The sequence below is a fragment of the Pagrus major genome, chromosome 12, assembly GCF_040436345.1.
Source record: "Pagrus major chromosome 12, Pma_NU_1.0".
In the NCBI taxonomy this organism is placed as follows: domain Eukaryota; kingdom Metazoa; phylum Chordata; class Actinopteri; order Spariformes; family Sparidae; genus Pagrus; species Pagrus major.
Genome location: NC_133226.1, coordinates 977,168 through 989,212, shown reverse-complemented (window position 1 = coordinate 989,212; position 12,045 = coordinate 977,168). Strand labels below are relative to the sequence as shown.

General features: G+C 43.3%; 1 protein-coding gene across 1 annotated transcript in view; it reads left to right on the top strand.

The window, feature by feature from the left end:
* Nucleotides 1-10,692, top strand: part of LOC141005669 (carnitine O-acetyltransferase-like) — a 29,272-nt gene extending 18,580 nt beyond the window's left edge. The window contains exons 11-14 of the mRNA XM_073477597.1: nt 6,783-6,918; nt 7,232-7,294; nt 7,780-7,917; nt 8,126-10,692. Of these exons, the coding sequence (XP_073333698.1) occupies nt 6,783-6,918; nt 7,232-7,294; nt 7,780-7,917; nt 8,126-8,341 (553 nt within the window). The 3' untranslated portion in view covers nt 8,342-10,692. The remainder of the gene's footprint in view (nt 1-6,782; nt 6,919-7,231; nt 7,295-7,779; nt 7,918-8,125) is intronic.
* The last annotated feature ends 1,353 nt before the right edge of the window (nt 10,693-12,045 follow it).

Sequence of the window (12,045 nt, the reverse complement as noted above, 5' to 3'; positions counted from 1 at the left end):
ATTTTAGCCCAGTAGTCTGGAGAGGGAGAGAGTGGAATCATACTCAAGAAATTAACGCGAGGCAAAGCATTCATTTTAATTACAGATATACGCGTCTGCAACGAGGCAGGTAGCCTGGTCCAGTTAGCAAGATCATGTTCAACTTCCTTAAGAATTCTTTCATAGTTGCTCTTCACTATTTTCTGGAGCGAAGGGTGTATCTGTATGCCCAAGTATGTGATTTGAGTTACTATGGGAATCTGGCTTGATATTTTGGCTTTCTTGGCAGCTTCATTTAGCAACATCAGAGCTGATTTTGTCCAATTGATCTTAAATCCTGACTGCTGTTTGAAATCCTCAAAAGCCACTAATAAAGAGTTAACAGAGTTTTCTCTGTTCTCTCTGTCTGTCATATATATGAGGACGTCGTCCGCAAAAGCCGACAGGGTATGAGATGTCTGTCTGATTCGGATAGGGGACATGACCGAATTTTGCCTAAGGTGCTGCGTAAACGGTTCGAGGGAGAGAATGAACAGGCTAGGGGAGAGGCCGCAGCCCTGTCTTGTACCACGGAAAATGGGAAAGGGTCTGGAGTTCAATCCGTTTGTGTTGACCATAGCCGAGGGGTTTGCATACAGAGTTTGTACCATCTTAGTAAAAGCTTCACCTAGTTGAAATTTTCGCAATACAGCCCACAAATACTGCCACTCGACCCTGTCAAAAGCTTTGGCAGCGTTGAGTGACAGAATAGCACGCGGCACCTGAAGCTGTTTAGATTCTTCTATTACATGCATTAAACGCCTAATGTTATCCGCAGCAAGACGGCCCTTCATGAACCCAGCTTGGTCGGTGTGAATTAGTTTATCCATATAGCGCTCCAGGCGTAGTGCCAGCAACTTGGAGTAAATTTTCAGATCCGAATTTATCAGAGATATAGGTCTGTAGTTAGAGCATTGTAATGGGTCCTTGCCCTTTTTGGTAACAATGAGATTAAAGCTACATTGCTGTGTTCGTGAAAGGCACCTTTCTCTAAAGCAGTCTGGATGGAGCTCAGAAGAACCGGTCCGAGGAGGTCCCAGAAATGCAAGAGCACTTCAGGCGGAATCCCATCAGGGCCTGGAGATTTCCCTCTTAACATTTTACTCAGTGCAGCTTTCAATTCCTGCAAAGTTATCGGACGGCCCAGGTCTGCTGCCTCTTCTCTTTGTAGGGTGGGCAGATCCACCCCTTCCAAAAAATTATTACACACTTCTGGGTCAAAGCTGCCAGACGATGTGTATAAATCCTCGTAGTATACCTGGAAGGTGTTATTTATCTCTGCTGGATTAGAAACCAGGCCTTTAGTAGGGTGGTGTATTGAATCGATGGACGCTTTTGATTCACGCTGTTTTCATTTTAGAGCCAGGAGCCTGCTGGGCTTACTTCTGTTACAATAGTAATTTTGCCTAGTTCTATGTATAATGAATTCCGCTCGTCTGCGTAATAAATCATTCAGCTCTTGTCTAACGACCTGCAACTCGTCACTAACTGTGTTAGAATAGTTCTGCTTAAGAGCCCTCTCCAGGCATACCTTTTTCATATGCGATGCGTACGACGTTGTAAAATCACGGATAAAACCCTTTGTTGCCATCCACACTAGCCTAGCGTCGTCAACAGAGCCCATATTGTCTTGGAGAAATATGGACAGTTTAATTCTTAATTCAGAGACAAATGCAGTGTCCTTTAAAAGAGAGGTGTTGAAACGCCATCTCTGAGATTTTTTTGGATTTGAAACTGAGATCAATACCGAGAACTAATGGGTTGTGATCAGCCAGTGTGGCTGGGAGAAATTTAACAGGTGTTACACAATCCTTCAAACCACGCGACAGTAGAAAATAATCAATCCTTGAGAATGACTTATGATATGCAGAGAAACAAGTGTGATCTCGACTGCCGGGGTTTTGAGATCGCCAAACATCAAAAAGGTTCAAGTTGTTTTTCATTGTATTCAAGGCCGTAGAGGCTGATTGCTGACTATGTGTAAATGAGCTTGTAGATCTGTCTAAATTAAGGTTACAGGCCGCATTCATGTCACCTCCTTGAACTAATTCATATTCTGTGAGTTTCAGTAATTCCTCCGTGAGGTCAGGATAGAAATTATCTTCAAAGACTGCTGGTGCATATACTGATATAAATGCAACCTTCATACCATAAATTGATGTACACACATATGCTGTTACTAGTCCCTTCAATTTTCACGGGTAAATTCCTCTTGAACATAATCATTACTCCTTTCAAGCTAGACCCACTGCTGGAGGAGGAGACCACCATATATTGTTTATTTAGCATCCTTTGGACATCTCCTTGTTTTAAGTGTGATTCCTGAATTAGTACTATGTCGGCATTTGCTCGACGCATCAATTCTTGACATTTAACCCTCTTGATATTGACGTTCAAGCCCCGGATATTCAGACTCAGGATAGTCAATTTAACCATTATCAAAAATCACTGTGGTTATATTCCAGTTATACACTTGACTGTAAACCAAGTATCCAAGCATATAGTCCAGTAAGAGACCCACACCCACCCCATTGCTGCCATGCCCATACCCCAAAACCCGTGTTTCTGTGTAACTTGACCACTGCATAATGCAGCTCATTGAGACTCCAAAACTCGGTTGTATCCCACTTATAAACATAACTGACCTGGCAGGAATATAAACAGTTGAAACATAAACGTGAGGCCCACTATTGACAGACTCAGGCTATATACATGAAAAATAACTGAAATTGTCCCTCTGAAACATAAACATTACTGTGTGGCAGGGTCCATATTCTCTCTTAGAAACAGTAACTAGTAGTATAGCCTGGGAGGGGACCAACAGCCCTCAATGTCATAATTAGTATGGGACAGATAGATGTCCATTATAAACAGGGCAGATCTTACGGTGAAATCCGGGTCATGAAAAACTCCTCGCCTTATCTTCAAGTGCCAGAACTCTCCTCCTGCACCGTCTCGCACTCCTGCTCCATCACTTCCCTGTGTTGATGGGCTGCCGCCCGCGTTGTCGAGACCCCATGCCGAGATCCTCGTAGAAACTCCTCTGCGTCCTCCGGAGTAGAAAAGCTGCGTTGCTCGCCGTCCAGGATGATCTTCAGAGTGGCAGGATAGATCATGAAGGATGGGATACCCTTCTCGCGTAGATACTTCTGTACACCCACAAATGCTTTCCGCCATTGACTCGTGTGGGCACTGTAGTCAACATAGAAACGCAGCGACTTGCCGGCATCTTGTATGGGGGCATTCTTCGACGCCTCCTGGGCACCGTTCAGTATAGCGTTGCGGTCTCCGTGCCGAAGCAGCCTCAGTATCATGGTTTGCGGGATGTTCCCCTTCGCGTGCGGGCTGTAAATACGATGAGCTCTCTCTATCTCAACAACTCTGTTACTGAGCAAGGGTATCCACTTGGGAAGCATTTCTTGGAGAAAAGTGGTTGCGTTGTCGCCCTCTCTACCCTTACTGATTCCTGTAATCCGAACGTTGTTTCTCCGGTTGTGGTCCTCTAACAGGGCGAGCTTCTGTTGAAACTTCTCGAGGCCGGTGGTGTTGTCTAATATCTGGCGTTTCATGGTCCGCGTATCTGTCTGAACCCTCTCAACTTTAGACATCAAGCCCCGAACAATATCCATAAGGGCGTCTAAGTCTTTCTGAAGTTTCTCGACAGAGTCGTTAACACTCCCCACTGCATTGGTAATAGCACGGGTGACAACCATTTCCAACTGGTCGCGCTGTTTGGCTAGGGCTAATGAGATAGCAACTTCCATGCTAACATCAGTAGCCGCCGAGCTGTTAGCATCCTGTTGCTTACGCTTAGCCGGGGGGATTTTGGTCGGCGAGTCAAATAATTTCTTTTGGCTTGACATCCTATATGGCTCTCACTACCAAGTATAACACTGCCGAGGTCTTAGAGATCAAATTATCAGTAAAAATGGGGATATCACACGGGAGCTCTAGAGTCTTCCGACCATTGCGCTTGCCGGTCACATGACCCCCCCCCCATAACTGACATTCTCAACTACAATTCCGAGTTGTTTGAACTACAGAAAACTGTTTAGAATTATCTTAAAGGTCCCATATTATGAAAAACATGTTTTCTCTGGTCTCTACATATATAAACTGGTCCTCCCTGAGCCTACCAACTCCCAGAATGAGGAAAGCAAACGGGGACTGCATGGTCTCTGCAGATTCAGCTCCTTTCGTTACGTAACGAAAGGAATGATTTTCATTGGCCGGCCTCCTCTGCGCGAAAACACTCCCCCCTCTCCCCAGAGATATCCGAGAGGGGGGCGTTCATCCCCGAGGTGAAGTTCGGTGTGTCCAGCGGTAAGATAGCAGTGTTTCGCAATGTCGTCACTCAGAGCTAGACACGCAAATTGTTCTGTTGTTGGTTGTTGGTAAAAATCAACATAAGTGCCTATATTTTGTCCCAGCTACAGAAGAACAGAAGAGACAGTGGTTGCGTTTCATTTTTTACGACAACGTGCCGGCTACGGTTCATGTAAGTTTGTTTGTTTGTGTGTGCTAACCACTTCACATCGGACTGCTTCAGTAACGAGGGTCAGTACAAAGCTGGCTTTGCCTCGACACTGACCCTCGTAAAAGGAGGGTCCCAGCAACTGCACCCGAGCCACAGGTAAGTGTCGCCACGTTTTTGATAGTATTTACAGTTGCCTACGAGTATGGTGAAGTCAACTTGAAATTGGCTAACTAGTTAGCTCTGCTTCGGTCCGCTATGCAACGGTGTTTGAAGTGAGTTTAATGTTAATAATATTACGAGGGAGCTTGGTTGTCACAGTAAAAAGTCTGGAAACATGTGCAGACTGGAGACAGAGACTATGCGAACAGTGTCCAAGAGTTTGGAGACTGTGTTGGAGACAAACACAGCTTTCGCTAACTGTTTTTAGATGTTACATGTTGCAGGTCAGTGGGGGATGGGAGCCGGGTGGTTGTGTTGGGGAGTCCTGCTGCAGCCGCAGAGTCTGTATTTTTCTGAGCCTCTCCTTCTGGGTCCGATTCTGGGTCAAACTGGTATGGTTGAACGACAGCATCTCGGCGAGCCATAGCGATACATCCACCGTAAGCATTAGCGCATGCTACCGCTAGCGTAAGCGGCATCCTCTCCCTGAGATGGGCGTGTAGCAGGACGGAGCTCTTTAGCATTAAAGGTGCAGGCACAGAAACAGCCTGCTCTCAGTAGAGCTCACTTGAGCGACTTTCAGACAGCTGAAATTCAGGACCACGGATGGGTTTGGGGCAATACATTTCGAATACAGTGTTGTTGGACCTCTGACAGCTGTGTGAAATTGATGAAAAACAGTATAATATGGGACCTTTAATGAATAATGCAACAAGGACGAAGCATGTAAACTGCGTTGTTTGTTTATTCAGAATGGAATGGATCGCAAATGAATAAAGTAATGATTAAAAAAAAACAACACAAATGCTTGATCAAGGGCCCAGCCTGGCCCGGCCCGGCCCGGCCCGAGGATAGTGGCATGAAATATCGACCTGAACCAGCCCGCGGGCCGGTTTGGGTCAAGTTCGGGCTCAGGTTCGGGCTCGGGCTCGGGCTCAGGCTCAGAATCTAAACTCTAAGCTATGCTAACCTCTTGAAGAGTCGCCATTGTTGTTTTTAAACAGTGCTTCTCTGGCTGTTGTTACACCTAAACCACGTCCATAGCTGCCAATAGTTCCCTATATGATGCTGATTAGTTAAACAAGAGCATAGCTAGAAGTCTGGCTAAATGGATTTACAAGATCACATGATCAGTAGTAAGAATAATTAATTAAATAATGGTACTAAACTAATGAGTCAAAAATGAAAGTCTTTGTTTGAAGATACTATACTTGATGAAAGTTTAAAGTGGAAAAAGACAACATCTGTTCTTCTCTGAGGAAAAACTACCAGCAGTGCAGGACACAGATGTAATAGACGTGTGAAAGCTTCTACATATAGTTATGTAGTCAGCATTTTCCTGCCTGGTGGCCGACAATGCATCATGAAAGTGAAGTTTACAGAGAACCAATTGAAACAATTATTCATTGATTACACTGGACTTGCATTTCTACATTTTCAGCGCTTTTCCATTCTACTGACTTTACAACACTTATCACATTCACCAGTTCACACACACATTCATACACTGATGGCAGAGGGGTTTCGAACCAGTGACCTTCTGATTACACGACGACCTGCTCTACCTCCTGAGCTACAGCCCCTCAAAACTATATGTGTTGCAAAGTAACTACTCTCCAGAAGGAGCTGTGGCAAGTCTGATAAATGTCCTCCATTGATGTCACTTGAGTACGTGTCTGTTGGTCTGAAGACCAAAAATGTATGGTTGTAGAGTAGAGCCAAGTGAGCTCATTATCTGCTGCAGGCTACAGGCTCCAGGTTACATTAGCCACAGCTAGCATAACACAGCCAGAGGACTGACAGAAGTGCTGGTTACACTGTGGGTAATGTAGGTGCCATGATATGATAAGAAAGAAGAATGTGTGGAATAAAAAAGAGACATGTCGTTCATGTTGTGTTACTGTATCATCACACCGTCTCTTGTCATTGTTCAAAGTGTGTGTCTTTTGTGCTGTGAGACGGCATTCGTTCTTACTTATAAGAGTAAGAGCAAAATGATTTACTTCTTTGAATTTTTGTACACTCGAGAATATTTTTCGCTGAGCCGCTTTATACTTGAAGGTCATGATGACTAAGCAACAGCAGGTGTGTTAGAGTTCTCTCACACCATCTTTCCTCTTTTCCACAGGATGTACCAGCGCTGCTGCGCCACATATGAAAGTGCCTCCCTGCGTATGTTCAGACTGGGCCGCACAGATACAATACGATCAGCCTCGAGTGCCTCTGCTGCCTTTGTCAAGGCCTTCGACAATTCAAGCAAACAGGTCTGAATAGAGGGGAGATTTTGCCGGACTCTATTTGCAATTACAGCCACCGTTTTGACAGTAACTAAGGTTGCAATGCAAACACTCTGCCATGTAATACTGGGCTCAATGCTTAGTGATACAACAGTCAGGTTCAAATAGAACTTAAACATTTCAGAAAAAGATGAAACTGGGGATGGAGCCAAAGACAAAGTAGTGATGAATAATGTTCAGTGTTACACATTCAGATTCAAGTCAAATTAGATTCAGATATATTTGAACACTGTTAAACCAAAAAATATGTCTTAACTGTCTTCTTTCCTGGTTTTCACAGAACACAGAGAAGTTTGATCTGATGGTGAAAGCTGTAAGAGCACACAGGTCATATACTAACATGGTGAGTGTTCACAGTTCACCAGTGGTAGCAGAGAGTGAAGGAGAAGTCTGCTGATTTTCTTCTATATTTTTCTACTAACAAATATCATATGTGTTTATCACAGCCTGATGTGCCTTCTTCCACAGAGCTCCAAAAACTATGAAAACACATCAGTGAGCCACATGTTCCTTCATTACGATAAACACACATACTGTACTTTACTTTGACTTAGTCCCACACACACCATCCTGCTGCCACAAACACTGTCTAGAGCAGCAAATATGGATCAATCCGCTGCTGAAAATAGTCCCCATCAATGCACTGTCCCCTCCTGTTTGAGTAATGTTTGATTAAAAACTACAGTGACCAGTTGTTTTAGTAAATAATGTGATTAGTGTTTACTGCTAGTTGCAATAAGAAAAATCTAGAACATTTAGTCTTATTGTTGACCAGTTTGGATCTGGGTACTGCCATCACAAAGAAATTAATTCTGTCTGTCCCCACAGGCAGTCAGTGGCCAGGCCATAGACAGACACCTCCTGGGCCTTAAGATGGTGGCTGTTGAGAAAAAACTCTCCATACCTGATATCTTCACGGACACGGCCTACGCCAAAGCCTTACACTACCAGCTGTCTACGAGTCAGGTATGGGCCAGAGAAAACCACTGAGAAATTCATAATGGCTCAGATATGTTCTTCTAATGACAGAATCATAGTTTTAAGGAAATGTGTTGCTTAGTGCCAAAACATGAATATTCTGTAAATACACATCAGTAGTCTAAAGTAGGAGTACATGGTAGTAGATGGACCAAACAGTTTGCTAACTAACATCACATGCTCATTTCTTCATAAGGTACCGTCCAAGACTGACTGTGTCATGTGTTTCGGCCCAGTCGTACCTAATGGATATGGTGTGTGCTACAATCCTATGGAAGATCACATCAACTTTGCAGTGTCGTCGTTCAACAACTGCGAAGAAACAAATGCAGCACATCTGGCTCAGGCCGTGGAGGAGGCACTGCTGGACATGAGGACAGTGCTGGAACAAACCCCAAGAGCCAAACTGTGAAGTTCTTCTAGACTTTAATACTTGTCATAGATGAAGTGAGTGCTACAGGGATAGTGTTAGTGATGACTCAACTCAGTCACACTTCATAGTGATACAACTAGTGTGACTGAGTGACATTTGGATGACTGGACCCCACAGCTGGTGCGAGCTCCTGTTGTTAGTATGAAGCAGCTTTTTGTTCACTCACCATGTTGATCATCATCATGCACTTTAAATTATGCTGTTTAAAGACAGGGCAGTGCTGGTACTCTAGTGTTACAATGCAGAATGAATTAATAATGATGCACAGACTCAAACATTTCGGTGTCAGATTGTAGCACTGAAATACGAACAGAAGTGACCTTGTTGTGGTGCCCTGGTAGCTCAAAAAAATCCTACAGGAATAAAGTTGAATCAACAAATCTTTCCTCAGTAACTTAACGTAAATACACAAGTTTTATTTATTTGAAGTTAATTAAACTTAAACTGTCTAAAGTTTTTATTTTCAGGCTAATTTATAAACTCAAAGTGTTTTGATTTGAACTGACTGGTTAGATGACTGTACTCTACAGAGTTCAATGGAATTTTTCTTCTAAGGAAACATAATCAGCATATCACATAAGCTGACTTCCCAGCATGCATTGTTTGAGAGTTAAGACTCTCTTGGGACCCTTCTGTCTCATAGTTTGAAGAAAAGATACAGAAGGGTCCAAAAGTCTGAGACCACTCTTCAAGATACCTCTGTTTTGCATTTGTTTCAGATGTAATTCTATTTGTTTCATCCCAGATAATAATATCAGTTTAACAGTTTGAGCGAAAAGTTGAATGTTTGAAAAAATATCAGTGAATGTCAGAATATCTCAGTATTTGGTTTGTCCCCCTTCATACACTGAGCTGCATGGACTCCACAAGGTAGTGTAAGACCTGCTGACTCATGTTATCCCAGCATGATGTGACAGTGTTCCACACAGCTTCTTGTGATGTCACAGAGGATGTTTGGCTTTCTCACTCTTCAAGTGCCCTCATACGTGTTGAGGCCAGGTGACCGTGGAGGACAGTTCAGGACAGTCAGGACTCCTTGGTCTTTTTTGGTCTTCAGTAGTTGTGTGGAAGCTTTGAGGTGTTTGGGCTCATTATCCTGCTGCTGTATGAATCCTTCTCCACAGAGATCCAACCAGAGGGTGGAGCATGTCTCTGAAGAATGGAGTGGTGCTTCTCCTCAGTCAGGGTGGAGTCAGTTCTGTGCAGGAGTCTGAAAACATCTTCCAGCACCATGTTTCAGTGTGGCTTTGAAACACAGTGGTATCATTCTCTCTCCTGTTCGTCTTCTTACATACACCCTTCTGTTACTGATACTAATCCATCACTGGGATTCATCAGTAAATAGACTTTTTTCATCATCCAATGTGAAATCCTGGTATTTCTAAGCAAATGTGTTGCTTAGTGCCAAAACATGAATATTCTGTAAATACACATCAGTAGTCTAAAGTAGAAGTACATGGTAGTAGATGGACCAAACAGATTGCTAACTAACAAGTGTTTGTCCTTGTTTCCGTCCTGAGAAGTGGTTCAGAAACTGCTCCTCATCCTCTCAGTTTAGTAAATTGTGTATCAGTGACAAAGTTTCTTATCCATCTCTCAGTGAACTCAGCTTGATGCATTGATCTTCTGATGGTGTGGCCACTTTGGCTCTGACTCAGCGTGCAGATTGTGTAAAGTGGTTCAGAGTTCCAGCACTGCCCCCTAGACTTTTAGACTTAGCCGTGATTTGACGCTGAGAAAACCCCTCTGCTTAGAATAATAATTTGACTTCTGACACTTTCACTTACCTTCTGAATCTTCAAACCTTCTGGCTATTTCCAGATTTACGTGACAATTTTAGAGATCTTCAATGTAGCCTCAGACTTTTGGGCCCCACTGTATATGGTGGAAATGTCTTAAATACATTTTAAGATAAGTCATAGTTGTTTGTTTTTGCAATAATGAAGATGAAGATTAGTAATGAAGTAAGTCCCTACCCCCTCACACTTAAACACTTTTGAAATATTCCATGGGAGCAGCTTCAAATTTTGGAAATTGTCTTTTTACCAATGCTGTTCCAATCTTTCTGTTTGAGGAATGAAGAACTGGCTCTTAAAATTCAGACCATTCAGGTCATAATGCTCTGCATTCAAAGTTTGTGAAAAGTTTTATCAGTAAATGGAGCCCTGTTTTATAGATTTAATTTACATTTCAATGTCATTTGAATGTGTCTTTACTCATATTTAGATATCTAAAATGGACTTTTGATGAGGTGAACACAGATCGAAGCTAACAGTGTGTATGTTTGAAAAAACAAATATATAAACATTGAAATAAAGTTTTAGATTGGATGAGTTTTCTTTTTTTATATATTTGAAATATTTGTGAATATATGTTAAACATTATTTGATGAAACATCTGTGACACAGGGAGGCTGGGCTGTGTGTTGTCTCTTATTACACTGCTTACTTTCTTTCCAAGTCTGTTGACAGATGGTGTCCAGGGCGTCATGCAAGCTAGGACCGCCACCTTTCATGACATAAAATAATATTCATTATTAAACCATATCTTTTAGAGATTGGATTCTATGTTTAGGCCAATCAATTTCAGTGTCAATTTCCAAGCAATTATCACTAAAGGTGAATTTTTATCTCTTTTTTTTTTTTTGATCAACCAATCACAGCTTTTAAAAGAATGTGTCACACAGCAACAGGGTTGGCCCCACCTCCCCACTGAGGTAAGTTTCTGTCTCTTCCTGCTCAGAGCTGCTCCAAGAGGTTTCCTGAATCACTCTTAAATTAGGGTTAGAAGTTTTTTAGGCTCAGTCAGAAGCTCCCTGAGAGAATTCTCCAAATGTTTGTGAATACGGTCCCTGGGGCCCGCCCAACCTTTTAATCACAACTCTGTTCCTGTCATTGACGCCATGCCAGATACGTGCTGATTTTGTAGATTCCTCTGCCCTGCCCCGCCCCTGCTGCTCCACAGAGCAGTGTTCACTGTTTTTTAAAAGTATTCATAGTAAACGGGTGTCGGGTAACCAAATCGCACCAAATTCGACACTGCACTTCCTCACATCCTTAACACACCTGCCAGGTGTGGAGTAGGTCGGATGAAAAGTTCTAGAGATGTGTGACACACAGAGACAGACACAGAGAGACAGAGAGGGACAGACAGGCAGAGATTCCTTGCTTCATAGTTCCTTGCTTCCTATTCCTTGACATGTAGTCTTCCTGATGCACTTTTGTAACCCAGTGGCCTCAGCTTCCTCCTCTTTTTTTTTTTTCAAATTCCTCTGGCACATACAAATGTCTGGACTATTCGAGGAACATACAGCGATCAGCCACATTTAAACCACTGACAGGTGATGTGAACAATATTGATCATCTTGTTACAATGCTACTGGGAAACCTTGGGTGCTGGCATTCATGTGGATGCCACTTGACCCAGCCACACACTGTTGTGGACCAAGTACACCGCCTCATAGCAACAGCACTCCCTGATGGCAGTGCCCCCCGCCCCCAGCAGGACAATGTGCCCTGACACACCACAAACACTGTTCAGGAACGACTTGAGGGACGTGACAAAGAGCTCAAGGCTGTTGACTAGGCCTACAAATTCCCATCCCTGCCCCCCAACATACAGGACTGAAAGGATCCACTAGAAATGTCCAGGTGCCAGACACCACAGGACACCCCAGAGGTCTT